The 27,697-nt window shown below is 41.9% G+C and overlaps 6 protein-coding genes across 8 annotated transcripts; 2 read left to right on the top strand and 4 right to left on the bottom strand.

The window, feature by feature from the left end:
- The first annotated feature begins 599 nt into the window (after positions 1 to 599).
- Positions 600 to 2,084, top strand: ognb (osteoglycin, paralog b). 2 transcript variants are annotated; one of them, XM_079740832.1, is made up of 6 exons: positions 600 to 774; positions 910 to 970; positions 1,142 to 1,306; positions 1,436 to 1,638; positions 1,724 to 1,816; positions 1,910 to 2,084. In XM_079740832.1, the coding sequence occupies exons 1-6, from the start codon at positions 676 to 678 to the stop codon at positions 2,078 to 2,080; spliced, it is 792 nt and encodes a 263-aa protein (XP_079596958.1). In that variant the 5' UTR covers positions 600 to 675; the 3' UTR covers positions 2,081 to 2,084. The 2 variants fall into 2 exon arrangements, with proteins under 2 accessions (XP_079596958.1, XP_079596959.1); XM_079740833.1 differs by lacking the exon at positions 600 to 774 and having other exon boundaries at positions 945 to 970; positions 1,114 to 1,306.
- Positions 2,085 to 2,095: 11 nt separating this feature from the next.
- uqcc5 (ubiquinol-cytochrome c reductase complex assembly factor 5) lies at positions 2,096 to 3,363 on the bottom strand. Its single transcript, XM_079740839.1, has 2 exons — positions 3,059 to 3,363; positions 2,096 to 2,581 (listed from the first exon to the last, which is right to left on the bottom strand). Exons 1-2 carry the CDS (start codon positions 3,210 to 3,212, stop codon positions 2,505 to 2,507), a joined length of 231 nt encoding a protein of 76 aa, XP_079596965.1. The 5' UTR covers positions 3,213 to 3,363; the 3' UTR covers positions 2,096 to 2,504.
- A 381-nt stretch (positions 3,364 to 3,744) lies between these two features.
- On the bottom strand, positions 3,745 to 6,166 carry kctd6b (potassium channel tetramerization domain containing 6b). 2 transcript variants are annotated; one of them, XM_079740834.1, is made up of 3 exons: positions 6,031 to 6,166; positions 5,203 to 5,342; positions 3,745 to 5,009 (listed from the first exon to the last, which is right to left on the bottom strand). In XM_079740834.1, the coding sequence occupies exons 2-3, from the start codon at positions 5,227 to 5,229 to the stop codon at positions 4,323 to 4,325; spliced, it is 714 nt and encodes a 237-aa protein (XP_079596960.1). In that variant the 5' UTR covers positions 5,230 to 5,342; positions 6,031 to 6,166; the 3' UTR covers positions 3,745 to 4,322. The 2 variants fall into 2 exon arrangements, with proteins under 2 accessions (XP_079596960.1, XP_079596961.1); XM_079740835.1 differs by having other exon boundaries at positions 5,251 to 5,342; positions 6,031 to 6,160.
- A 638-nt stretch (positions 6,167 to 6,804) lies between these two features.
- On the bottom strand, positions 6,805 to 10,337 carry abhd6b (abhydrolase domain containing 6, acylglycerol lipase b; the record flags this gene model as incomplete). Its single annotated transcript, XM_079742514.1, has 8 exons — positions 6,805 to 6,975; positions 7,068 to 7,168; positions 7,257 to 7,311; positions 7,408 to 7,565; positions 7,713 to 7,845; positions 8,021 to 8,134; positions 8,980 to 9,136; positions 10,213 to 10,337. 8 exons carry the CDS (start codon positions 10,335 to 10,337, stop codon positions 6,805 to 6,807), a joined length of 1,014 nt encoding a protein of 337 aa, XP_079598640.1.
- Positions 10,338 to 13,021: 2,684 nt separating this feature from the next.
- slmapb (sarcolemma associated protein b) lies at positions 13,022 to 20,768 on the bottom strand. Its single transcript, XM_079741870.1, has 9 exons — positions 20,728 to 20,768; positions 20,463 to 20,517; positions 18,203 to 18,331; positions 18,030 to 18,104; positions 17,225 to 17,530; positions 16,584 to 16,854; positions 16,036 to 16,207; positions 15,799 to 15,933; positions 13,022 to 14,454 (listed from the first exon to the last, which is right to left on the bottom strand). The coding sequence occupies exons 2-9, from the start codon at positions 20,512 to 20,514 to the stop codon at positions 14,377 to 14,379; spliced, it is 1,218 nt and encodes a 405-aa protein (XP_079597996.1). The 5' UTR covers positions 20,515 to 20,517; positions 20,728 to 20,768; the 3' UTR covers positions 13,022 to 14,376.
- A 1,592-nt stretch (positions 20,769 to 22,360) lies between these two features.
- Positions 22,361 to 27,598, top strand: LOC307079454 (ceramide synthase 5-like). The gene is made up of 10 exons (XM_079741809.1): positions 22,361 to 22,667; positions 23,700 to 23,802; positions 23,967 to 24,097; positions 24,197 to 24,254; positions 24,355 to 24,405; positions 24,946 to 25,038; positions 25,465 to 25,593; positions 26,352 to 26,458; positions 26,762 to 26,918; positions 27,469 to 27,598. Exons 1-10 carry the CDS (start codon positions 22,492 to 22,494, stop codon positions 27,583 to 27,585), a joined length of 1,122 nt encoding a protein of 373 aa, XP_079597935.1. The 5' UTR covers positions 22,361 to 22,491; the 3' UTR covers positions 27,586 to 27,598.
- Positions 27,599 to 27,697: the final 99 nt, after the last annotated feature.

Raw genomic sequence — 27,697 nt, 5'->3', positions numbered from 1 at the left:
TGATGACACACAGTTTAGCAGTTGGGGGAAAATCCATGCCAAATGAGGAGGACCATTACCGTTACTTTTTGTGTATGTTGGGCATGAAGAATAGTAGACATTTAAAGGAGAAGATTGTAGTTTTACGTTCTTAATAACACCCAGTGTACAAATATCATAAAACTGCAGCTAGTTTTAAAATAATTATACAGAAATGTAATTAATGAACTCACAAAACAAAAAATCCATTTAGCATATTTGCTCCATTTCAACTGTTCACTGCTTTCCTAGCTTTTCCTTCTTTCTCTTTCTCCATTCATATAATGGACTCTGGAAAATAACTGAAGATAAATTGAATATAAGTAGCCATAGCTGTCACCTTGCCTTCAACCAAGGTTTGTATTAACTTGTTTATAATGTTTTTGACCTCAATGCCTCATTCACAATGTAGAGAAACTATCCCATAGTACACCTGTATAGTTTATAGTCTAAATGTATGCACAATGCAACTTATGAAAGACAAAAGAGCAGCACAGCAAATATTGAGTTAAATTCTCTTTTCCTTTTTTACCTAAAATTCCATGGCAGCTGGATGAAAACTGCATGGAAAGTTTTCCTGATCACAAGTACGCCAGATCACAGCCCAGCAAACAGCTACCTATTCACAAGCCTTTCCTCATAGGAAATTTAGCGAAAATGCAATTGGGGATGTTAATCTGCGTGATTCTTATAATTCCATCACTAGTGCTATGTTCTCCAGCCAAGAATGGATATATTGAAGCAAGGGCACCTAAGGTAACAAAACCCAAACAGGGTTAATTAAATACAGTGTCTTATTCTTGGATATTGTATAATTAGTATGAGACTAATTGTATTCCAAGTTTGCCACTGAAATATCGTATACCTTAAAGATGTGTTGTGTCTTTCCAGAAAGACATTGTGACCATTCCTGAGTTCCCTCAAGACTTACCAGCAACACCAGATGCTGCTGGTAATGTAGCTTTCAGACAAAAAACTATAAATCAAGTATTAAAAATATGTCCAAATTATATTATCTTAATGGGTATATTCCAATATGTGTACCATTGTGCATCATCCAAATAGACTGTGCATATAACTTTTCAATGTTAATAGATGTTTTCCACTAAATTATACAATTCAGTGCTGCCCACGTGTCTGCTCTGTGTATGCCTGATTGGATCGGTGTACTGCGAGGAGGTGTTCCCTCAAATGACAGCCATCCCAGCACTGCCAAGAGAAACCACATACCTTTATGCACGCTTTAACCAGATCAATAAGATAAAAAACAAAGACTTTGCTGATATGGGTAAATAAATGGATTAATTTGTTTCTTCAATATGATTTTTTGCATCGATGACAGAATGGTCCACACGTTAACTATTTGTTAGATATCTTGGCCAAACCCAAATTATGTTTGGGACTTCTTTCTTTTCAGGAGCATTAAAAAGAATTGACCTGACCGGAAACATAATCAGCGAGATAGAAGATGGAGCCTTTTCCAAACTTACCAATCTTGAGGAGCTCTTTCTGGCTGAGAACCGACTAACAAAACTGCCAATGCTACCCAGCAAACTAACAACATTGAATGCCAATTTCAACCTTCTCAAATCCAAGGGTGTGAGGTCCAATGCTTTCAAGGTAAGCTATAATACAACAAGGTAGCTAAATTCAGTTTAAAGGTAAATGAGTATATCTGAAAAGTGCATCAATGTCTTGTGTCCAGAAACTTCCCAAACTTGCTTTTCTATACCTTGGAAATAATAAACTGGAAGAAATTCCACAACTTCCCGAGTCGCTACAAATTGTTCACCTCAATGTAAGAAACAAATTTTTAACGTGTGTTGTCATGATATTTTCAATGGTCTTTGTTTGTGACATAGTAATATGTTTATTTTCTCTCCTGCTTCAGAACAACAACATCAATACAATTACTGATCAGACATTTTGCAAAGGCAACACAACTCAGTACATCCGAAGCACCATGGAAGAGGTGAGACTGGATGGCAACCCACTTGTCTTAGCTCAGCACCCAAATAGCTTTATCTGTCTGCGGAATCTTCCAACTGGACATTACCACTAAAGTTTTAGATAACCAAAGCATGATTTGGGGAATTAGCTGTAAACCCTGCAGGTGTAGGTGATCAGCATTATTAAGCAGTAATAAGTCCCTTTGTGAAATGGAGAGATAAATCATCAGTCCTCCAATTGAAAGGGCTTCTTTTTATAAATTGTACTCTGCTTATTTTTTCTTTTAACATTGTTTATAGGTATGTTACATTTCTTAGTTTCCTTTTTCGCACTTATATCATTTCATAGACTTTCATGTTTTGAACTAAACAAATTCTTGTGGAATATTAATAGCTACAGTTGGATCTTCAGACAGCATTGCATGTGCAAGAATGACATGCATCTTTACTCCATTAATTTCACCTTGATGTAAACAAGCATTCATAGCCCAGAGTCCAGTTACTTTTGTTAAAACCGTTAGTTCCAACGTCCAACATTTATTTGTCTTCAATCAGGCCATCAGCGATCTTCTGCTGGTATGATCTTTCAGACTGTTTTCTTCTGTAGACGTCATCTGGCAAAAACAATAGAAGGATTATTATAGGCACTCAATAAAATTGGCAAGATAACATGTATTGTGGATTCATGGATACACACAGAGGTTGGTTTGATATCCTGTCAAGGAAGGTCTATTCATATAGACCTTCCTTGGAGTAAGAGGAGTAAGAGGAAATGGAAAGTAGGGGGACCTTTATTGTGCTTACATAGTGTTTGGTGGGGCTATATTTTACTTCTTTGCAGAAGCATGCCCAAATTATTTCGAAATTTTGCCCAACGCGTTTGGCGTAGGTCACTAGTTTAAGGTCAGGTTAGGCGTTAACGTAACTTGATGTCCTATTACGTGACATTGTATTTGTCCATCGCTTTAAAATATGATTAGCGTTTGATTCCTACGTCAAATAAAATGGCGACGATGTAACCTTCTAGATCACATGTAGGTCATAAAAGATTGCTAGAAAAGATTGAGGAACCATTAAAAAAGTATACTTACAGAATGTCTCCCTTCCTATCCTCACGTTTATCATGATCCATTCCATAACACCGCCTATGCAGAAAAATACCGGCAGGAATCTGTAGGTTCCGAGACGGCGTTTACCCGGCATAAGACTCAGTATATACTTAATGTTTTCACTCCTTTGAAACATCTTAAACAGCGGGCACTTGCTAATTTATTATTCTTAAACGACAGCAACGATTGTCACATACACTTATAAAAACGTAGTGTATTGCCTAACTACACAACAGCGCAGCAGCGTGTCCTAAAGTGTGACGCCGCCGATAGGGAATGATCGTTTTGCGACAGCAAGTAACTAACCGGACGGAGCTACAGAGCATCTGTTTATAACTCAAGTGTGGTGCGGGAGACGCCCACGCGGTAGGTTCAGAAACTAAAATGATTCACACCCGATTAACCCAGTATGTGAAGTTTTTAGATGTGCTCTGGTTCAGAATATAAGTAGGTCTATTCAGAGTAAAATCTATAAATTATATGTTATATCAATTTCAGTATTTGCATTTGTTTTTTTGTAGGTTGGTACGAGTTGTTAAAGCTACCAGTTCTTTATATCTGCTCTTAGAATCCTTTTCAAATGAAAATATTTGTTATGGAAAATAATACCTACCATGATTATAATGAAATCTTTATTTTCCTGTGGAGAAAATTAACATAAGCAATGGTAGTTCTACTTTGTAACATAATGTCAATACATCCAAAGAACCATAGACATAGAACCATCCACATGCAACACAGCCAGGTTAAGGGAAACTAATGTGAAAACCAGATAAATCAATTGGAAACACATTAGACTTAACAGTAACACTGAAATTTAATAATTAAAGACATTTATTGTCCACAACCCATACCATGACCTTCATGGTATTTTGCAATAGCCCTAAAAAAAAACATTAAATATGCTTTGTTTCATTATCAATGCTAATTTTAAGACACATCTAATCACTGTTTATGGATCTTAATCAAAGTGTGTTGGCTTATGTTTCTCCATCTATATATGTTTCAATGCACTTAGCCTTCTTGCAGTTTATGATCATTCAACAATTTAACTGAATTTATGTGTATTTCCATAAACTTTATTCATCAAGATCGTGTGCCGTGCATATTGTATGTACATGTTCCAATTGTCGTACTATATTTTCTGATATGGTTAGGTTTAGGGCTAAAACCAACAAGAGACCTATGCATTCATTTGTTTAACATTGACAACCATCCACCATGGAAGCACCAGCTCTGTTGCGGTTCAGTCCACGACGATGCGTGCCGGCCTACAGAAAGTCCAGTGATGCTCCACTGTGTTCTCGTTGGCCCGCTCGCTCATGTGATGAACGCGCGTGTTGCGGATGGTGAAGCCTTGCTTCATGATGTAATCCATGAGGTGCACCCGCAGGTTCACCTCCTGGTGATAATCGCACGGTCCAAACGTAAAGGAAACCTGGCAGTCTCTGGTGTCCATCATGTGTTTGCTCCACTTGGTGAAGTTTTTGCAGATTCCCTCCAGTAGCGAATGGGCCTTGGCAGTGACAGTGAGCTGTGTGATGATCACAGCTACGGGGTTGGAGTATTTGGAGAGTTTCCTGGTGCTCGAGAGTTCAACAATTTGCTCAAAGATGTTGGGAGGGTAGAGGGGCTTGGGGTCCTGAAGGCACTGGATCAGCGGTTCGATCTGGTAGAAGTCGGCCTCTTTCCGTAGCAGGTCTTTTTCCGAAAAGTCAGAGGGAAGCGTCAGCTCGGACGTTCGAAGAAAGTTCAAGATGTACCGGAATAGTGTGCCGTCACGATCAATGAAGTAGTTCCCTTTTGAGTCTTTGGTTGTGGGGAAGTCTCCGCGAAACATGGCCCCAAGCATGGAATCTGGATAGCACTGCAAGGTTGATAAGGTGGTGGTGTAAAGGTGGCCGCCGACATTCAAGGTAACAGGATTGTTCCTCTAAGCAAATAGGAGGAAAGAGCAAGAAATGTGTCATATTGTAACAGGGTAAAAAGTGCCAAAGCATGATTCATTTAGAGGCATCGATGTTGTTAATCCTCCTAATGTACTACAAAAAGAGGGAGGGATGTACTTTTACTTGGTGATGGCGGTCAAACAATTCATTAGTGATTTGACCAGCTATTAAACTCACCCTATGGCCCCCATCTCCATTATCCATTTGTTAACTAAAGATACCCACTTCGGTCATATTCAGAACAGTATGGCGATGATATGATGATGATGATGATGATGATGATGATGATGATGCTGCTGCTGCTAATAAAATGTCACCTGTAAAATGAAAAAAATGTAAACAGAATAACATTATTGGTTTTAATAATTAAATTAAAGTATTTCTAAATAACCTCCATGATTGATGTTGTGCAACAAAATTAATAGCTTCCTAATCTTGCCGTGTAATTTTAATATGGTTATTTTTATGCAGTGTTAACAATTCATCGTTGGTCAAAGCAAGCCAGCTTCGGACATGCTGTAGTAGTGTATGGCAACACCTGGATCTGCTGAAGTTGGAAAGTGTGACGAGACTGTCTGAATATCTTAATAAACAACATGACTCTAGTGGTTGCCGTTGCATTATGTTATCCAAGTAGTTAAACTTGTATTTGCTGGTAAATCGCGTTCAAGTCAACGTTACACTGCAACACAAGTCAGTGTTTCATTGCATACTGCATAAACATGAACTGAATGAAGCTAACAGGCTAGCCTAGCATGTAATACACATCCATGTTAACAAATGAATAAATCCAAAAGTCATCACGATCGCAAACTAACATATGGCGTCGTTTAACCTCCAACTAAAGAAATGCATTAGGCTATTGTGCATTATTGTCTGTTCTAATAGTTGTTCGAGCTGTAAAACTTTTCAGAAGTAGATGCTAAATACCGTTCGCTCATGATAGTGGCTTGCTCGCTAATGGACATAATTCATATAAAACGTATCCCTTATGAAAGGGCTTACCAGCTCTTTCGTCTTCCACAGCCCCTGAGCTCCAGAGTCTATAGAATATACACGGGCCGGGAGGACACACAGAAGGTGCTGGGAGGCGGGGAGGTTTGAAGGCTATAGTAAACGGCAGTGGCGGTTCTACGTCCAGTTACGCCCCAGGCCAGACTTCCTCCAAGGGGGGGGGGGGGGGGGCAAACAGTGTGGGGGCAAACTGGACACACAACAAACAGTGTGTCCAGAAACACAAGTTTCTGGACACACTGGGGGGGGGGGGGGGGGGGGGGGAAGAGGGTTTGTATCATGACCCTACGGACTTCAGTAGGGGTTTCATTCCGTCTGTGCACGGCACCTTCTCAACGAGCAGGTGTGCGCTTGCAGCCAGAGGGGGCGCCAATATACCAATTCCCCACACAATGTTATGTACTTCATTGAAAACCACTTCGCGGCGCGTTTTTATTTTTTAGTGCTCGCGGCGCCCCGGGCGGCTGCCTGGTTCGCCTGTGCCTAAAACCGCCACTGGTCAATGGCCTCATGACCGTCGAAAGTTGTAATTGAGAGTGTGGATTTGAGCAACCCACTCAACACACACACACACACACACACAGGATCATCAATGTTTAGTTCCATAACCTTTATTGGAAATATCTATATTTGCAGATCAATTTAAACCAGATACACACAAAGGGCTTTATATATAATGACACCTATTACTTAGTAGACCTACATTATCTAGGCCTAATATAAATCTGGCAAGTAAATAAAATAATTTGATAAATAGTTTATGTTTCACGATGACTTCTTTGTGGTATTTTGCTTTGCGATGATGAACTCTAATATGAGTTTTGCTGTTTGTCTGGGCTTTTCCATTACCACCGAGTGGCCACAGTTCTCCAGCAGGTCCACTCTGCATCCAGGTATATGTTCTTCAATGACCGCAGCACCAGAGACATCCACCACCTGGCAAAATTGTTAACGTTGAATTATCTGCTATCCCAGATCATTTAATGCATTTTAAACCTAGCCAAGTAAAATACACATTTGAATCATACCTGGTCCTTTTTGCCCCATATTATTTGTAGAGGTGTAAAAATCAGATGCAAGTGCTCTTGTAAGGCATATCTTGATCTTTCGCTGATGAGTTCCATGAAAACTTAAGAAATCAAAATAAATGAATTGCCTTTAGCTCACATCGAGGGAATATGGTTAATGGACAATAAGCAACTGAGCAATCCACCAACCTTCTTCATAAAATTCATTGTGCGGAAGCCGAACATCTACCAGACCTTGAAGAATCTAAACAATGGATAAAAAAATACCTTGAATGATTAGTAAATATATTTTTATTTTGAGTCTACATCTCTATGCTTTAAAAATGATTGTTGATCTGACCTGCTGAGGGATCTTGAAGCGAACATGGGAGCAGAGTTTCAACATGTCTTCCATCTCCTCCGGTGTGGTCGGAATCAGTGGGATGCTTAATGTATAATGGTTGTGCTGGAGGTCTTGTAGATGGTTGTCAAATTTGGTCTCAGATAAATGTTTTATACCTGTGGGTTAAAATTAAAGAAATGTCATATTCTTTAAAAAAGCCCTGATACGTATAGGACCAAAACATCAACCGATCAGGGACAACAATGCATTTCATGGTCGATTTTTAACAGATTCAATTAGACTTACAGACAGTATAGACTTACCATCTGGACAAATTAGTGTCATGCTACAGATATCTAAGGGATAGCAGGCTGCATAGACACCCGCCACACTGCCCCCCATCGAGGCTCCCACCAAATGAAAGGGCTTCCTGTTCAAGCGGATGGCCTCTACAAACTACATAATGAGATGAAATGAATTGAGCTTTAGCAGGTCAATTGAAAGCCGGGAAAACTTCATGAGACAAACAGTATATTATTATTGATGAATTTTTTTGGCTTGTTTATTGGAAAAAAAATATTACTTGAAAGACCCAAAATGAGAAACTGTATCATATTTTAAAAAGACCTACCTGACGGATCCGTCTGGCCTGTCCTTGAATAGAATAATCGTCCTTAGTGGTTCTGGTTGTGCCCTCATGCCCAGGCATGTCCACACAGAGGATGTGCAGATGTTTGGGTAGATACTTAAGCACAAAGGGGAGGAGGTCACCACTCATAATGCTGATATGTATATTCACAAGAAATTGTGTGGAAAAGCAAGAAGTCAACTTCAATAGAGGGGGGTCCTTAGGATTGATGTCTGTTCTAGTATGTCAATGCAATCTGTCCTTTCAAATCTTTAGACCTTCATTTATGTATACAGGGCTTGTACATCAGAATGCATCAGGGGATTTTTTGTGGGCCATACTCTGCTATATCGAGAGCTGTAGTGCTGTAAATCAACGTGAAAACCATTACATTAATCTAAATTGTTGTTTTGCCAAATCTCAAATGAGATACACTGTGGCAGTTTCAAACACAACAATGTTGCCCCATAATGACAAATTCTTGATTTATTACTTAACATGACAAAAGAAAACCCACTACCAACCTAATAGCTAACATTCCAATGATCCTATGCTCCCAAAATTGAGATGTGGCATTGCGATGTACAAGCCTTATTATGATCATAATTACGCACTATAGTTCAGCAGAACAACCCACAGACGCACATACAGAAAAATGATCTTCTGATTATGTGTTGTCATGTTGAATTATTGTAATTGTTAAATATTCATGGCAGCCTCAGATAGTAAATAGTAAAATAGTTTCTTTAAAGATTTCAAATCACCACCAACCTGGCCACTATAGAAATACACCTACAAAGCTGCTGGCATGAATCAGTTTCTCTAGGGTAGAATCCCTTTGGTAAAATATCTTTCAGTTTTTGGCTATGTGCCGTCTCCCCCTAGAAGTTCCGGTCGAAAAATAGTTAGACATCTGGTTCCAAGATTAATATTAATCAACCACTGTTGTGCCTTCCTATTACCTTGACAACGGTGAGCCAGGTGTCTTTGTGAGCAGAGAAACTATGCAGAAGGAGGATAGAGGGCCTCATTCCCGGCTTGCCCCTGCAGGAGTAACAGAAGCGGTAGCCGCCGCAGTCTGCGTAGCGCACCTGAAGGCCCAGGGTCCGTCTCCAGTACCTGAACAACAGCAGGTTCATCTAGATTGATCACTGTGTTGTGTTCAAGCATATCATCTACATGCACACACACGCACGCACACACACACACACACACACCTGCGCATATCATGTCTTTATTTTCAAAAGAGATGAACTAAATGTTGTCACTGCTGATCAAATGAAATTAAGATGTAGAAATCAGACCTACTCAGTGTTGAGGAATGTATTAATCACAATTACTCATGCTGTTCTCCCCCTCCCTGCCAGAGCCCTGTCTCTGACCCCTACTGTTAGTTCATGACACATTTTCTCTGCCAGATCATGCCCCTCCCTGCCAGATCACTTTCTCTGACCCCCACATATGTTAAGCTTTCATCCTGTTATTTATCCCGCCTCCTGCCTCTATCCCTCCACTCCTCTGGAGCAGTTGATCGAACAATTTATGTTTATTCACCTTCATCCTTTTTTCATCCTCCTCCTCCCTGCCAGACCTCTGTCTCCATCCCCAAATGGCATTTATTTTGTCCCACATGCCCAATGACAGATCCCCCACAGACCAACAGGTCTGGGGCTGATCTTGCCGATGTATCACACCCCACATAATCTTCAGCCTAGAGAGGGTGTAGGTAGTTTCTGTCTAGCTTCATTTGAATAACGGTAAACCGATAGGTTTTAGTGGGTTACACCCTTTTTTACTTTAATAGGTGATGATCAGAGGTTACTGCTAGCCTCCCCCCCTCCATGACATGTGTTAATATATGACAACAATATTATATAATTTGTTGTGTGATGAATTAAAGAGGACAATAATAGGAGAGCACACAGGATTAACACGGAGAAAGAGAATTTAAATAACCACGGAAGGACTGTGGGGTTGTTTTTTGCTATCCTGTGTGATCCGCAATCTATTTGGAAGGAACAGGCTTGAAACCTGCACTTTGATTTGATCATACTTCTTCATTGGCATCTAGGTTTGACTAGAGAAATCTGGACCCAAGCCCAATTTCGGATAGGGGCAGACACTTGCTCATACAATACACCATATTATAATAGTTGAGAAGAGAATAAAAAAAAGTACTAAACTGTATGTCTTACCAGTGATATACTTTAATGAGTACTGAGGGCCAAAGAAGAAAGGATACACCAAAAGCCACAATAGGAATAGCCAGTGTTGCAGCAGCAATTACAAACAGGTTCACCACATCAAAATCAGCAGCCATGGCACACCTAACAAAACAAACAAAATAAACATTTGGATACCTCAAAAAAACGTATCAAAGTCAAATACTTTATTACCCATATCAATATTTGACTGCTTCACAATGCCTTTGAATACTTACAGGCATATAACATAAACTATATGTCTTCAAACCAAACACAGAAGGAAAAGTGTTAGTATTAGTGAAAGTCTCATCATCGTCATCACTCTATTGTCATTTATTAAGGCAGAGAAACAGCTTTGCCCACACTGTAAACTTATATTTAGACAATTGAACGAAAAAAAGATTTGGAAATTATCCTAACTTACGTATTCCGATTATTTTCCTCTTCATATATCGTCGGTCAGGAGCTGGCACACATAACTGACGGTCAAACAAAGGCAGAAGGTCTCAATGTCTGTGATACAGACATATGGTCAAATGTCCTCGGAAAGAACACTAGCCAGGCTGCTTATTTGGTCGGGCTGACTGTATTGATTGATCCGTTCATTGTGTGAAACCAGGCCCCTTTGTCATTGTGTCAATTATTTAAAGTGAGCGTGCAGATCAGTGTTCGCCCAGAGCGAGGTAAACTGAGGCATACAAAAATGTGGTCATAAAATCCACCCTATAACATAGACAAATCATTTGCTATCCACTGAGGTTCAAGATATCCTACTGCTTGATAAAAGTATGCCTCTGCATATATGTGAAAGTGAGAGCTTTCGATATAAAACCATACATACTACACAGAAAGATCAAAAGTGTGGAAGGGATTTCCTTATCCATTGTAGTGCGTTTAACAATATTTTTTATGTTTAATATCAAGCCACAAAATAAAGCTATACATTGTACCATATTCTTTCGCGGACGGTTTCAAAAGAGTAAGGAGGCACAACACAATGGTGACGTTTCAAACAATCTAACAATAATTATCTTCAGTTATGACAGTATTTGCGTCTTGCTCAACTTATTTTCCGTCACCCATTCATTAAAATTCCAGTGAAGGGTGGAAGTAACACGTATCTGGATGCAATCAGGATGGGAGGCCTAAAAAGAAGGGAGGGGCTTGTGTATAGCCTGGCTTTTGTCAACATGGTTGAAAAGGAGAGCATATCCACACAGTGCAGAACCCTAGGGCCCCGCAGCATATTGGGAAGGAATCATTATAGTTTGCATTCTGCAAATCCAACAATTGAGCTTTCTTTCTGAGAAGATATTCTCCAAATCTGCAAGCAACATTTTTATTTCAAATGAAAATGTATTTGGCCTACTTGAAACCCTATCACAACAGACCCCCCCTCACAGTGCTATGATCTACCACCGGGTGTCAGGATAGCAACAGATAGGGTGTTCTCCAATGCCCTTTCACACAATAATGGCTATTTTAGATGTTTGAACATAGACTCCTGATTCAATTCTTGGCTGGATTTTGAATCTCTTGTCTTTGATTGATTCTATTATTTTATCAGACATGCAACACATATTTCTTCAAATTAATGAGAACAAGGCGTTTCCCAAGTTTCCTCCTTAGAGAAATAGTCATATGTATGAATATAATGGTAAAAATGATGTGTCAAAAGGGTAGTTTGTGCATAATAACATGCATACCCATGCAATACTTCCTTACCATTTGTTGGTAATTGATGTCTGCATGTTCTTTTAAAGCAAAAGCAAAATCCCAATATATCGTTGGGTGTTTATCTTTTAGGGATAAATCCTGGTCAGATATTATTAGGACTAGGCAAAGAGTATGGGAGCAGGTTTGCGGTACTCTGCTGTCAAACCTGACCTAGATACAAATTGGAGCAGAATAAATGGACAGAGCAAGGTTTGCAGCCACCACTGGCTTGTCTTGTTCCATTTTCTCTCATGCAGGGCATGGAGAGAGGAAGAGGCCTTATCAGCCAACACATGAAGAGCATTTCCTCCAAATGACATGTGCATTTTATGTTTTGGTCTGTTTTGGTTATTAGAATTGTTTGTAGCCTGAGGGGGCATAGTTCTTAGGTGATGCCGGTTATTGGTCTGTGAGAACTATGTGTGCTTGGTGGCTGTTTAAAGCAGTCTCAAATGGCCCCAGTCAGACTAATTAGACTCTGGGGCTGGATGAGGCTGCCCACCTGGGGAGCATTGGGCACATAGTGCAATGCACACAGGGTAAAACAGCCATCACCACATACACACACTCAGGGAGACCTCTGACATGCTGGGAATTAACCCCTGCTCTGCCTGCAAAATTTACCCCAACTCTGAAATAAACCGGTTTTCAACCACTACCTGTGGTCCAGTGTCAGAGGAACCCAGTAAAGCCCCTAGGTGGTGTGTGGCAGCCAGCCATGTGGCGTGTGGCAGGGGTCAACTGCTACAGTCTGGATTACAATTGATGTCACTACAGCAACTCAAAGTAATGGCCCAGTCTGCTTACCCTTAATATCTATAACTATGAGGTTTTATCTTAGTGAGCATCTAGCTAGATAAAAAAAAAACTGCATGTTCAGAACCCAGCAGTGAGTCATTCAAGTTTTCCAATAACGCGAAATGTGCTTGATTACACAATTATGGTTTACAGTAAGAATGAATCGGTAGTCACTAACTTTACCATCCTGTGTAAAGCTAATCATCAGAGAGGACTGTTCATTCACACTGTCACAACAGATAGACTACAACAAGGCTTTCTCTGCTTTTTTCTTTAATAGGGGGAACTCATGTTTTAGCGAAATTAGTAGGACACTTAAACAATTCTTTTCCATACGTTTTTAACAATGGAACAACATTTCCTTCTGTTTACAAAATAACTGCACAAATATTTACAGGGATGAATTCAGTTTCCCAAAGAATTATTTTAACCTTTTACATGAACGTGTGTCTAGACTAGAGAATCAACCTTTCCAAAGTATGTCATATGGGATGTAATCCAATATTCAAACAAATCATGTTATGAATAAAGTGTCAATGAAAATCATATCTGGTTTTCGGGTCTAGTTAAAGATTACTCCCATCGACCATAAAGTACCAGGGATGAGCTCTGCTTTCAGTTGAATTGTGAGAGATCAATAGATATCCTTAACCCAATAAAAACATGCCATTAAACTGGGCATTGTTATCAGCAACAAGCATGGTTAAAGTCGTTCCAAACTCCCATAGTCACTGATTGCTACATAAATGGCATGGAAGATAAACACTGTTTCTTTGTTGTAGCTGTCTCTGAAAGTCACTGATGGATAATGGAATATCTACAATCAAAAACGAAACAAAAATTTGACAGACAATCTTATCTGCAAACTCCAAGGAAGTCAATCAGCCTTCTAGAGCTCTTGTTCATTCCTGTGAGACAAAATGACTATCATGTCTAGAGTATGCCAGTTATCACTTCTCCGGATAATCGCATTGGATCCCCTGAATGGGCTTGAATATTTAACCCATTAAGTTTAGAGAGACAGCAGATATGAGATCATTGAGACACAGTTTAGAATTTGTTTAAGAACAAACCATCAAGTGTACACCTGAAACATGAGGGAAGCATTTAAAGTGCCAAAAAGGCTAAGTTAACATCTTACGATATTAATTATTCAAATGTATTTTGGAGTGTTATCTCCCCACAACCGAGATTCATTAATCATTCACTAGGGGAAAGTAATCATGCATTGGATTATGGGTTATTAGATTTGCTTGGTGCATGTTGTGTTAACGGAAGCTAAATATTAAACTAGGTAGAGATTTAGTAAGGTGTGGTCAGTATCACATACATTCAACACTGGAGGTCCAATGACAAAAATCTAAAAACAAAAAGGAAAGAACGATTTATGTATCTCCCTAGATGTCCTAAATAAACGATCAATTAATAACAATTTAATGTTCTCTTATAACTGACAATCATTTGACTTACTCCTAAGATATACTGAGAACCACGTGAGAGCTCTTCAGGTCACAGCTAGGCAGATGGCTTAGATCTCAGTGTGGAGGAAGCTGACGAGTACACAGATCCGAGCAAAAGTGTGTGTGTGTGTGTGTGTGTGTGTGTGTGTGTGTGTGTGTGTGTGTGTGTTCTCTCCGGTCCTCAGGTCCTGCAGAGCATGGCGACGGTGACGGCGGTCAGAGCCACAGCGGCGGCTGATCCCAAGACCATCCAGGGCTTCTGCAACAGGTGGCAATGCACAAACAGACCGTCATCCACTTCATTATACCATAGTGCTCATCAGTGAATCGGCCCAGGGCGTCGCCAGAGGGACCAGTCTGTTGTAACCCAATGCGGTACACAGGAAGGTTGTGGGTTAAAATAGCTATTCTAAATGCACAGTTTGAAGCCCATCCAAGCTTAAGCCCATTGGGAAGAAAACCCAAAACACAGCAGCTGTTAGATAGCAGCCATCCCACAACGAGACACGACAAGCAGATGTCAGATGTTGAAAACTGCATGATAAGAAAGGTTAGATTTCTCAGAGCAAGGGCGGTTTCTGGATTTTCTCCCCAGCAAGCGATTCAAATTGGGGAATGAAGGCAAGAGGGATTAAAGTCATGCGATGCTCTACTAAGAGGTGGAGATGGATGAGGGATGTTGGCGCCGACAGGAAAGGTGTAGTGTGTACCTTTCTACCACAATGCGCTGAAGCACCACAACAGCCAAGCCAGGATAAGGCCGATGAGTGTGGCTTGAAGGGGCAGCACTAGATCGCTCTAAAGGAGGGAAGGGATATTACAGTGATCAACTGTAGAGGGATACGGTGAAACTTTAACAGCATGGACAGAGTTTTAATGATCCATTAGGCTTGACCTCAGTTTTTTCTAGTTGGTTTCATACACAAGGACATGAGTGATAATCAGTGTCCAGGACTACAACAAGGAACAGTTTTAGAACAGGGATTAAATGCAGTCTGTGCAGGCGTGCTGGAATACATTTTCATTGAATGAGAATCTAACCAGAAGATTGACATTTATTCACATCAGTGTTCAGCACCAATGTGATTTCAATGCAATGTTTCAGACAAAGCAAAGGTCTACTCATTCAAGAACTGCCAAAAATGGTTGCTTCCGATGTCAGCAACGGCTCTTTTGCCTCATATGGTTCCAAACTCCAACCTCGATAATGAAAGAATGTAGTAATCAAAGTCATTGTTAAAATTTAAAAAGTCGCCTTTAAAGTTTTTTAAAGTCTCAAAGTGTAACATTTAAACAATGTCGTAGCTTAAAATGACCTGGACATATCGGTAGTAAATGCCGATCAATAGTGATTTCAATAATGTTATAGATAAAAGAACCGCCAAAATGTACCTCATCTACTCAAAATCGAAACCCCCAAAGCCCCTCCCACTGGAATGACACCCACACAGCATGTAGGTCGCAGGTAGCCATACTAGTTGCGACCCACAGTTGCACAGCCAGCAAGAGAAGAATACTGAATACTGTCATCAATTGTTTTCTTCTCAACGTGTCCCACCTACTGGAGCTCAATCTTACACATTGCAACTTTAACTGCTCTCACCTTGGATCCTTTCTCCTGCAGGAGCTTCATCTCTGCATGGCATGCCTGCAGCTCGTCTGTGATCAACTGCTTCTCCTGCTCGGCGTTCTCGTACTTCTCCTTTAGATCTGATAGCTCTGTTTTACAGTCCTCGTTCTGCGTGAGGGCACATCAGACAAGGGTAGCAGAGTGTCAAAGAGGACACAACAACACTGCATGCCTCACCTAAAACCCCACGACGTGTTATGACTGAGCAACCTCTTTCTGCAGGTCCTTGGTGAGGCCCCGGGCTTCTTCCAGTTGGCCCTGGAGCTTGGCATTGTCCTGCTGGTGCTGGAGCTGCAGGTCCCCCAGCCGCTGCCCCAGGTCCTCCTGGGATCTCTCCAGGGACTTCAGGCTCTCACTGAGCACAGCGTTCTGGCCTTGAGAGCTAAAAGAAGGACGCACCAAGCTCAGATGCTGAGGATATTGCATAATTATAGTCACAACAAATACAGGGAAGTGGAAGCTGAATGAATGAGAGAGGGAAGCAGGGGGCGGGTAGCGTGTGTGTGTATGCATGCATGCGTGTGTGCTTGCATGCATTCAGGTGTGCATGTGTGTGGGTATGTGTGCGCGCATGTGCAAATGGGTGTGTATGCGTGAGTGTGTGTGTGTGTGTGTGTGAGTGTGCAGGTGTAAATGTTTGTGCGAATAGGTGTGGTGTGTGGTGCATGTGTCTGTGAGAAGAGTAGCGCAAAGCAGGGCAGGGACAGGGCCGGGCTAGCAAAGCAGTGTTTAGCACGGGGCTTCCCAGGCCCCCTCACCACGTGAGGTCCATCTCCATCTGCTGCTGTTTCTCCAGCAGCGCGTCTCTCTCAGCACAACGGGCCGCATACTCGCTCTGCGCACTCAGCTTCTCCTTCTGCTGGCTGCCCAGCAGCTGCTCCGTCTGGGCCCGGAGAGCGGCGCTTTCGCCCTGCAGATGGCCCCGCTCGGCCTGGTGCTTGTTGACCAGGTCCTGCTTCTCAGAGCGCAGCGCGGCACACTCCTTCTGGAGAGAGCCGTGCTCCTTCTGCATGGACTGCAGCTCAGCCGCTGCGGGGGGACAGGACACGGGGTGTCATCGACGACGTCTGTGTGTAGACCCAGACATCCATCCAACACTGGGGGGACTTTGTTTCCGTGACCTTCTTCATTAGAGGTGGTTTTGAGCATTGAATAGATGCCCTTTATCTCTGATTGCGGTGATTTTGCATCGATTGAGGTTTACATGTTAAAAAACGGAATCTCTCGCAAACGGAGCAAACTCATGACAAAAATAATGTTTGAGAGTAATCATGAATTGTGGAATGTGCAACATTTTGATTAGAAATGGCGACAGTTGGCTACTTATTAATGTCCATCAATAATTGTAATTAGTTTCATTTGAATGACCAGAAAGCTAAACACGTCATCATTGCGTTACCTTGTATTTCTGCGGTTTTCTGCCACTGCAGGCTCTGCTGCTGAAGGTCTCCCTGCAGGCTGTCGATCTCGCGCTCATACTTTCCGGCCGTCTGGCGCCACTTGTCCAGGTCCTTGGTGACCGTCGCCAGGCTGCTCCGGGCAGCGGCGATCTCCCGGTCACGCTGGGCGGCGGCTGCCTCCAGGGCCTGCTGGAGGGAGCTCACCTCATCCCGGGCAGCCTGCAGGTCACCATGGCTCCTGGAGTGGTCCTCGTCCCTCTGTTCCTTCAAGACAGAAACCTCGCTCTGGAGCTGCTGCAGTTGGCCTGTCCAAACAGTGCATGTGTTAGCTGCCATCCTAGCTTTTGATATTCCCAGCCTCACTCGCTGCAGGTTTCAATTCCCTCTACGGAAATCTTTATCTCCACAATCAGAGATAAAGGCATTGATTCAACGGTTTCCACACAGACGTCGATGATAGAATCCAACAAGTTAGAATTCAGGATATCTCGTTTTAATTCTTGCTTTTAACCATTCCATTTTGACTGGTAAAGTTGAATTCCTACTAGTCATAATATTATTCTTACGAGTATAATTTTCATTCTGACTGATAAAAATGGAATTCTGCAAAGTAAGTTAAGATCATTAACAGCTACAAAAGGGTTGGACGTTGTACATATCTCATAACACTTTCACAGCTTTGGTTTAGTTGTTGTTTATATCCTTTTCATATCATAGGATCACATAGAGGATTTCAGATAGGAAATAAAACATTCCGGTTCCATGCAAAGACATGCAGCCCGAGGGCAGACTGTGGGGGCTCACCTTTCAGAAGTTTGATTTGACCTGCTGATTCATCTGCTTGATGGCTACTGTCTTTTCTCTCTTCATCCAAGAGACCTGTGAAAGCATTAGGTTAATGAGTCTGCTGCAAATTCTTATGAACCTGTTCTGTATGAGTAATAATACATTTTTCAGAATTCAACGTATTTCTATACCTTTCAACTGAATACATTTTAGTTTTTCAGTATTGGCTGACTCCTGGGCTTCTTGGAGTTGCTCATTCAAATGCTGGATTAATTTCTCTGAGTCACCTAAAGACGCCATATTAGTCCGCTTCAGCTCATCTGAGGAATACAAGGAGGGCAACCATTTTCAGTAACAGAGCAAGAACCAGAGAAGTTTTTTGGATGGTACATTCTGTTGCAGGTTAACAGTTGTTGATGTGAATACCAGTGCCGACTGTTAGCAATGACAGCGGGTTGGAAAGTCATCATTAAAATAGAAACATGACCACCAAAATGTTTTAGCTTGTTAACTTCAGCCTCAGGTATTAAATTTAGCCAGAGCTAAACTGATGGATAATTTCCCAAGACACACAAATCGGCCTATTATATAAAATAATTGCTCCATCCAGAAATAGACACCTTTAGTTTCCTAATATTATGTCAGACTGCCATATCCCAATAAGTGATCCATCTTAAATCGATGGAATGTTTGTGTTGAGCATTTATCGGTAGCTTCAACAACGTACTAAAGAAGCAAACAAGCCCATGTTGTCAAGGATATGTTATGTTTTCCTAGACGTGGGAACAAGCTTGTAATGCTTGTGGATTTTGGAAACCCTGGTTAACACCATGATCCCCTAATCTACCAGGGCTCCCAAAAGAGATGACCTCATCACAAACACAGCCTTTGGCAGGAGCACAGCAAGAGCCAGAATGGGTCAAGCGTGTGCACCATAAATGGACACATCAGGGGGGCCCTGACATGACTAGGAAATGCCATATTGATGCAATCACTTTCCTGAACAAGTTAGATAGAAAAACAAATAAATAGAGATTGAGCTCCCACACACACACACACACACACACACACGTAAACAAAACTCAAGCACACACACAATTACACATGCACACCCAATCAATCATTTTGCAAAGTAATGCGACCAGATGAGAGAATGGTGATGATTAACATGTCTGAAATGACAGGGTGAAGAGGGACTGATGGAGCCTGGTAGAGCCAACTGGCTTAAGCACATGACTAGCCTTGTGTGTCCCCTCACTGAGAACCGGGGGGGGGGGGGGGGGGATGCTATTCTCTGCCCCCGGGCTTTTCTATCTCTACTGTGTGTGTGTGTGTGTGTGTGTGTGTGTGTGTGTGTGTGTGTGTGTGTGTGTGTGTGTGTGTGTGTGTGTGTGTGTGTGTGTGTGTGTCAAGCTGCACATGCTAACAAGCCTGCCTGCATCTCCTTGGCTGAGTGAGCATGAGAATGTTAGTGGGTGAGAGAGTGTCTCACTTTGTGCCATGTGTAGCGGATAAAGGAATGCCTGTGTTGTTGTTGGGTTGCAAATGTGGCAGCCATCCTCCGCGTTGTCACATCAAAGACTGTGTGTTTTCATGTGGAACCAAAAAGATTTCCTCCAGACTAATGCTATGTTTAGTAAGGCACTACCAACATACGCATGTGCATGTGGTCCAGTCTATACCAGACCAAATGATGAAAAGGACACCCTTGATTAGAAATACCTTCCAGAACAGCTGGGTCATTGTGCGCAGCCTTAACACCATTCAAGTGCGCAGCTGATTCTTTTCACACCAAGTGATGAATGCTATAGCAGTAGTTATGGTTTAATAGCCCTTTACTCAACATTTGAAATATACAATCAATGTCTTTCAAACAGCTTATCGGAGATCACTACGTCTCCAGTCATGTTGCAGTAAAATAGAATGTAGTGTTTGTGCAAAGGAAAATCAAGCATATCACAGAGCGTTACTTAGCCCTGGGGCACTAAGCTGTCGAGAAAGGCATGTCTTTATTTTGTATTTTGCAACCAGTATTGATAGCAAATCCTTCATCATAAAAAAAAAATTCCCCAATGTGCCTTTCCAAATCAAGCCTCCTACACTATGTCATGAACACAATATAGCCGTCTCCATCAATAAATAATTTCAGCCAATTGTCAAAGGCAGAGGGAAGGTAAACTAAGGACAGGTTATCAGACTTTCCTCTTAGAACAGACTGATGACATTGTATATGTTACACTCTAGAAATAAATCCTGACGTGATGAAATATGAGGGTCTTAATCCGTTTCCATCCCCAACTATCTCACAGAGTCATGACACTGCTAGACTTTCTCCTTTTGAGATTCAAGGTCAGCTAGTTACGGGCTCCTGTGCTTACATTCAAACATCAGATCCAAACACAATCTCTCCACATCTGTCCTATTAAGATAATGCATTTATGAAAGATTTACCTTGGATCAATGAGACGTTATTCAAAGGATCGGTCAGTCCTTTCTCTTCCATTTTCTGCAAGGTAGGAATATTTTAGTGGACAGTATCCAAACACACTGTACATTTAAAAAGAAATCCCAACTACAAAAAAATACTGAATTAGAAGGGGAAAGAAAAACTATTCCTACAGAAAGTGTTGACCAAATCAGTGCCCTGAAAGCTGATTGGAAACATTCCCAGTAAATAATTTACAAATGGAATGAGCAGAAACTTAGAAGATATTACCTCAACTGTCTTGGTAGGAACTGTACGAGCTGGGGTGAGCAGCAGTCTCTGACATGAACAGCTCTCCTCTCACCATCAGATTTTTGTGATGTGAATTGGACTAGTCCATCTCTCAGGGGTGGCTGGGGGGACGACAGGGGGTCACAAGCATCAACAATGACACTATCCTAGCCATCCAAAGTGTTTTATTGATAGAATCCAAATAAAAACAATTTACTTGTGCAAGTTTGAAATACCGGTACCCTATAGATGGTTAAACGGTGACTCAGGATGAGAGACTGGTGCACTTGCTCCGATAAACAATCCCCCTGGTTTGGGCTCTGCTCTCCGCCTCTCAGCACTAGGTCACGAATCCGAGCAGGGCATCCCGGAAGCTGCAGCTGCGCTTGGAAACAGAGAACGTTTGTTGGTTTAATTGCACTGTCCCCTGCATGTTGGTGCTGATGTAAAACTCTGGCCGACACACAATGGGGCCTACCATTGTATCAAATGTCTCTCTTTCTTTCTCTCTCTCTCTTGCCTCCTACTGACAAACCTCCCACCCCCCCCAACCCCCACCCCCTCTCGTATTTCCATGTAGGTCATCTGATTGTCCCTTTAAATTAATCAGCATTGGCCTCTACGTTCTATAAATACTCCATTTCAAACAGTCTTTGTGCACAACGCATTTCCAGAATGCTTTGAGTGTCAGCACTACACTTAATATAAATTTACAATAAACAGGATTCCCAGACCAAGGAAATAATAGTCCTGCTATTGTAGGTTGTATATGTTATGTTGAAAACATATGGTTGTTCTATGAACAATATTGACCATGGTCAAAAGGTGACAAGTGTAGTATTTCTCTCACACACACTAGTGATTGCGAAAAACAAACAAAGACACCACAAACAAATACCTGCAAATAAAACCGCCCACATAAGCACCTTGACACACAAATTAAAAGACAGAAGAACTGATTTAGACTTTCATCATCCAGGCCTCGTAGACGCCATAAGCTTTGGTTATTGCATAATGAAAAAATGCTGCAGAGCCTGTAGGCCTACTGCATCGTTGCAAGCCAAAATTAAAGTAGTGTTGTAGAGTTTCAGCACAGCAAACCCAACCCTCCCTGTCGAAGGCCTCCCCAAAGCCAGCCCACGCTGGTTAAGGCCTAAGTAAATGTTCAAACAATAGAGACTTGGACCAGATCTGTCAGTTGGTTTCCAATAGACTGAAGGAAATTGTACAATCACATTTGTCACACGTTCATGTGTGAAATCAGAAATTTGGCAGAGACCCCAACCTGATGTGGTATAAACGCGTGAAAATGTCTCAGTGGTCTGGGCCTGTTAACAAAATCAACAGCAATTTACTACTATCCTACTTTTTATTTTTTTACTTTGAGCTTATATTATATTATCTTTTAGCCGCATATTAGCAGCTGGTAGCTGCAGCAGCGACAGAACAAAATCAGCGTAGACCGGGCTTTAGTTGACCAAAAGAAGAAGGGAATAAAAGAAAGACATATGCCTCCACAGGTTTCAACCCGAAAACGTGCGTGACTCACCGGTGAAGTGGGAGTTGCCCTGAGCCCGGTGTCGTGTCGTCACTTAGCGGGCTTGTTTACCAAAGTGATGGTTTGGACGAGAGGTGCTGCTGGCGCTGCTGGAAAGAGTTCCTGAAGTTGGTGGTGGCAAGTTTTTCCATGTTTGGGTCTCTACATGCCGAGACTATAAGATATAAGGTATAGTTTAGCGTTGTTGCTCTTGATATCTCTATTCAATGACTTCCTCTATCTTATCATGGATTTGGAGCGAAAGATTTTGGCTGCCCGAAAATGTAACATGGGCGGATCTAGAGCATCCACCTCCCGGGGTGGAATATCCCCGACTAGGCCAAATTGTGTATGCCATACCCTTGGCCGTTGGCGTGCTTTTTCTACGGATACTTTTTGAAAGGTAAGACCAATGTTCAACTGTGAGCTCGCAGTGTCTTTGCAACGTCTGCGCTACCGCGTCCCCAACTTGTTGCGTTAAACGCTCCCGTGACTTTTGGTCATATGGGGCTGGGGGGAAGAAAGAACCTTTTAAATATTCAAACGTGTATCGTTTACAGAAGGGATAGTTAATTAAAATGTACCATCGATTCAATCTACCCTAAGTAAAAGAACGAGACACGTTTTGGCGGTGTTTCTGTAAGGGACGTGGTAGAAAAGTAGACTGTGGTTAAAATAGACCTGTGGGTTTTATTATCATAGCGTTGCAAACCTCACGAAGATCCCACAATGACTTACTGGTTCTTTTTACCTTTTTATTATTGTGGTTTCATACCACTGGCCATGAATGAACATTCCTCCTTCTCTTTTGCCACGTTTTTATACGTAGGCCTACCGGCTTACCGTTTCAGTAACCACCAAATACACATTCCTGTAACTTTTTAAATGGCTGACATACATTTCTATCTTGTATCATAGGATAAGATACAAGTCAGTTTGATAATTGCACAATAGTTCTACCAGCATTGTCAAAGGTGTTTGCCCAGAACTAAGATCAGGCTGTGCATGAGCTAATGGTTAAATGAGCAAATTCCTCTGTCTCCCAGTGCTTGGACATTGGTCAACTCAACAAGACGGATCCCCTATCAGTTCTCTTGTTAGACTATGGCCAACCACAAGCCTTCCCCTCACATGACTTAGTCATCACTTTGTTTAGATGAGGTGCCACATTCTTTAGGATTCTCCTCTCCTTTCGATGACTGTTTCCTCTCACTCTCTGTCCCTCTCCCTCTCTGTCAGTAGCTAATGCATTCCACAAATAATTATTGTGGGCTAACTGTGAAAGCTGTGCACTGAGTGTCGAACACACAGGAGTTCCACTCAGCCCGTTCAATCCAATAAAGAAGTATTCAATGAACGCAAGTGTGCTGATTTCCCTCCCTCCATTTGTGAATGTATTTTGTATAATCCTGTGTGTTTGTGTGTGTGTGTTTAGGCTTGTCGCCAAGCCCTGTGCCCAGATACTTCATATTCAGGCTGATGTGAGTCGTCCACCTCAGAGCAATGCTGTCTTGGAGAAGGTGTATGGATCCAGAACGGTACATAACGGCTTGTGTATAGATACGCTGGTTTCCTTCATATCTGTAAAAACAAACAAACCACTGATGTGTCATGATATCCAAATATATATCCCCACACAGTAATGTAAAGCGCTATTCATTGAGCTGACTGTTGATGTCTGTTTTTCCACTTAACTGCTCAGTCTCCCGACGAGAAGCAACTGGCTGGACTCTCTAAGCAACTGGACTGGGATGTGCGGAAGATACAGAGGTGGTTTCGCCTCAGGCGTAACCAGGATAAACCCAGCTTGCTCAAAAAGTTCTCTGAAAGCATGTAGGTTCACAGTTTGGATGCACCACACAGCAAACAAGTTTCCGTTTTTTTGTGTCTGGATTTTAAACATTGTAATTCTATTTTTCTCCTTTACTTTAGGTGGAGGTTTACATTCTATCTTGGCATATTCATCTATGCAATTCGCTATTTATGGGTGGTAAGTTGTCCAGGCTGCGACAAAGTCAACTCAAGGTGTTGTAGCATTAGCGGAACATTTCATGGGTGTAATGATATATGCTGTGTCTGGTTTCCCCCAGTCTCCTTGGATGTGGAATACCAAAGAATGCTGGTACAACTACCCATTTCAGGTAATAATTATTTAAACAGCAGCTCAAATGCTAGGTCCAGACACTCTTATAGTAAGAAAACCCTACATTACTTTGGAAGGTTGCTTTTAAAGGGGAAGTGAACCCCAAATCCATTATTTTTGCGGGGCATTATTTTTGCGTGGCGAAAACGTTGTCTTGTTCTTGTTTTTTCATAGTTGTTATTTTGTCTATTTCTGGAATGAGTGCACTTATGGCTAATACAGCGGTGGCCTGTCTTTTTTTATTATCAGGATAGTCATCCAGGCCTCCAGGCTATAAAATCCCAATGTTAAAGTTATTTGTAATATATTTGTATCAAACACAAAGAACTGTATGTACTAGCTGTAACAAAAGTATCACACAGTTTCTGTGGCTCATAACCCTGCGGATAACACATCCCCCCCCCCCCCCACACACACACTTCCGATGACATTCAGCCTAAAGCTAATTCCTTAAAGTTACATAGGGGTGGAATCTGAATTGAAAGACAGGGTTCACTTGCTCTTTGACGGTATTTTTGTACTTTATTTTCCTTCATAGCCTGTAAGCCCTGGCCAGTACAACTACTATCTAGCTGAGTTGGCCTTCTACTGGTCCCTCATGCTCACCCAGTTTACAGACGTCAAGCGCAAGGTAAGCCAACCATTACTAACACCTGTCAATCGTCTCACTCACTGTCAAATTCTACTGGAGTCGTTGTCTTGGTGTGGCACACACATAACTGGCTTTTCTTGAAACGCCTATGTAGCCGACCCTGTTGGTCTTCTTTGTCTCTAAATTCAAATGCAAAAGTTGTGTGTCATGCAAATGCAATGCTTCTGAGAGGAGGCTTTTGTGTTGCATAAAATAACAGCCATACAAATACTTGTTGAACCAGGCTCCCCCATGCAGCTTTACCCCGAAACTCATGCTCCAAGGCGTGCTTTCAATTAGTCGAGGCAATATATAACCAGTAAAGCAAGTCAAAACATGGTTAACAAGTAACACACATTTCCCAACCACTGTCATCTATTGTACACTTTTGATGAATTTTTGTTTTTTTGCTTTAACCTCTGTCAGGATTTCAACATTATGCTGGTCCACCATTTCGCCACCATCTCTCTCATCACGTTCTCCTATGCTAACAACATGCTGCGGATTGGAACCTTGGTCATGTGTGTGCATGACGCCGCAGACATCTTCCTGGAGGTAAATCGCCAGGGCGATCTGTGGTTTATTTGTCATCAGACGTGGAGATAGGTGCATACTGCAGAGTAGGTGCACAAGACAAAACAAGTCACTCGCTTTTTTTTTTTGCAGGTCCTCAAACTTTTAAGTAGTTGGATTTTCGTGGTTCACTGGTTGGGCTGTGTGGGTTGTTGTACTAATTGTATTCTATGGGAATTATCTGTGTGACACACCCTGTTAAACCGAAAAGCCTACTGCTTTTAGCTGAAGGGAGCATTGTACTTTCTCTTAGTTAATGTATAACCCTGTGTACTTTTACAGTTTAATAGTGAGCTAACCTATGCAACTTATCCCTTTTCACCTAGCAGCCATCTCGGTTCTACTGGCTAGCTGAAGCTACATTTTAGAACCAATATGTGGAAAGGGGACTAAGGCTCATGGAGCAAGTAACAATTATAGCTGTACCCGGAATAAAACCTCTGTTCTGGGAGAAAAAAATGCAGGATTGATTTAATTAATACCCATCCATTATTAAGAATTTTTCCACCAAGAGACTGTTTGGCAATAACAGAGTTGAACAAGACATCATGGGGTGTTGCTCTGTAAAGGAATCATGTGTATTATAGTAACACTAGGACCCAGTTAACACCTGGCATTGAAATGTGTTTATGAGGCGTGGGGTAAGATTACTGACAACCTTTTGCTCTGTTAATGTAGGAAATATCAACTCCAGTTCTATATTAACTCCTCATGGTACTTTGTTTCTTTCTTTCTACTAGGCTGCTAAACTTGCAAATTATGCCAAGTGTCAGAAGCTATGCGACACACTGTTCATCGTGTTCAGCCTAGTTTTCTTCATCACTCGCCTTGTCATCTATCCATTCTGGTGAGACTTTCAACATGTTGAATGTGTTTTCAAACAATGTACATTTCAGACTATTCCCGTCATTAATCAAAATAAACAGTTTTGATGGAGAACACCTTAGAAAGATTCTACGATCACCTACATGTTAACAATTGTATTTTTTTTTGTGTAAATTTTTGTTGTAATGTTTTTACGGTGTGAGCCATGCATGTATAAATAGTTTTCCCACAACATTTTTGGACAATATAGAAATCTTAAACCCCATGAATTGCTGACTCCCCAAACTGATCAACTGCGATTGTGTGTCTGGCTGGGCCGCTCCAGGGTGGTCCACAGCGTTCTGATCGAGAGCTGGGAGATTGTTGGCCCCTACCAGTCCTGGTGGCTGCTGAACGGGTTGCTACTGGTGCTGCAGGTCCTCCACGTCATCTGGTTCTACCTCATCGCTCGCATCGCCATCAAGGCCTTATTCAAGGGAAAGGTAAACGTCTAGTCCGAGTCCCACGGCAAGTGTGCCCTTTGTGTCCTTCTGTCAGAGATAACTCATGTCATAGACCGAACCGTTTATTGAATGAAATGGTAACACACTTTAGTTTGGCACTAAGGTTCCACCCTTTAAGGGGCTCCATGCTGAAGGATGTGAAACATTGTCAAGATAAAGCATACCAACATTGGACAAATGGGAACACTGTACAATCCACTCAGGTGGTGCATCTAGTATCTCAACCTGATGTATAGGTTAACTACAATACAGAGCAGAACCAAAGCAGGAGGCGCTGAGGGGGGGAGGTGGGGGGGGGGGGGGTTCAAATCCAGGCCTGCACGCTTAACCTCACAGAGTGTGTGTGAAATGACTTAAATTGACCGTCCATCCGTGTACGTGTGTTTGATTGGTCCGTGTTAGCCATCAGCCGATAGGCGGCACATGACTGGAGAGTCCCGCCAGAAATAGATAGGCCCATCTCTGTAGGTCCGTTCTGAAGCAGCTCGGTGGGGGTAACACTGATGCATAATGTGGCTTCGCTTCCCAGGTTGCAAAGGACGACCGCAGTGACATTGAGAGCAGTTCGGAGGACGAAGCCGACACGAACTGCAGGAGTTCAAAGGACCCCAAGGACTCCAGCTCGAATGGCTGTTCCAGGACCTGAGCTAATATCTGTACAGGATATTACCAATAACATCTATCTCTGTTGTTATTTTAAAAAGATATGTGGCTTTAAAATCACTTCCGGCAGAGTTACACTGACATCCACCTTGCGT

Source organism: Pollachius pollachius (genome assembly GCF_949987615.1).
Source record: "Pollachius pollachius genome assembly, chromosome: 8".
Taxonomy (NCBI): Eukaryota; Metazoa; Chordata; class Actinopteri; order Gadiformes; family Gadidae; genus Pollachius; species Pollachius pollachius.
The sequence above is the reverse complement of the archived record's forward strand: the minus strand, read 5'-3'. Positions and strand labels throughout refer to the sequence as shown.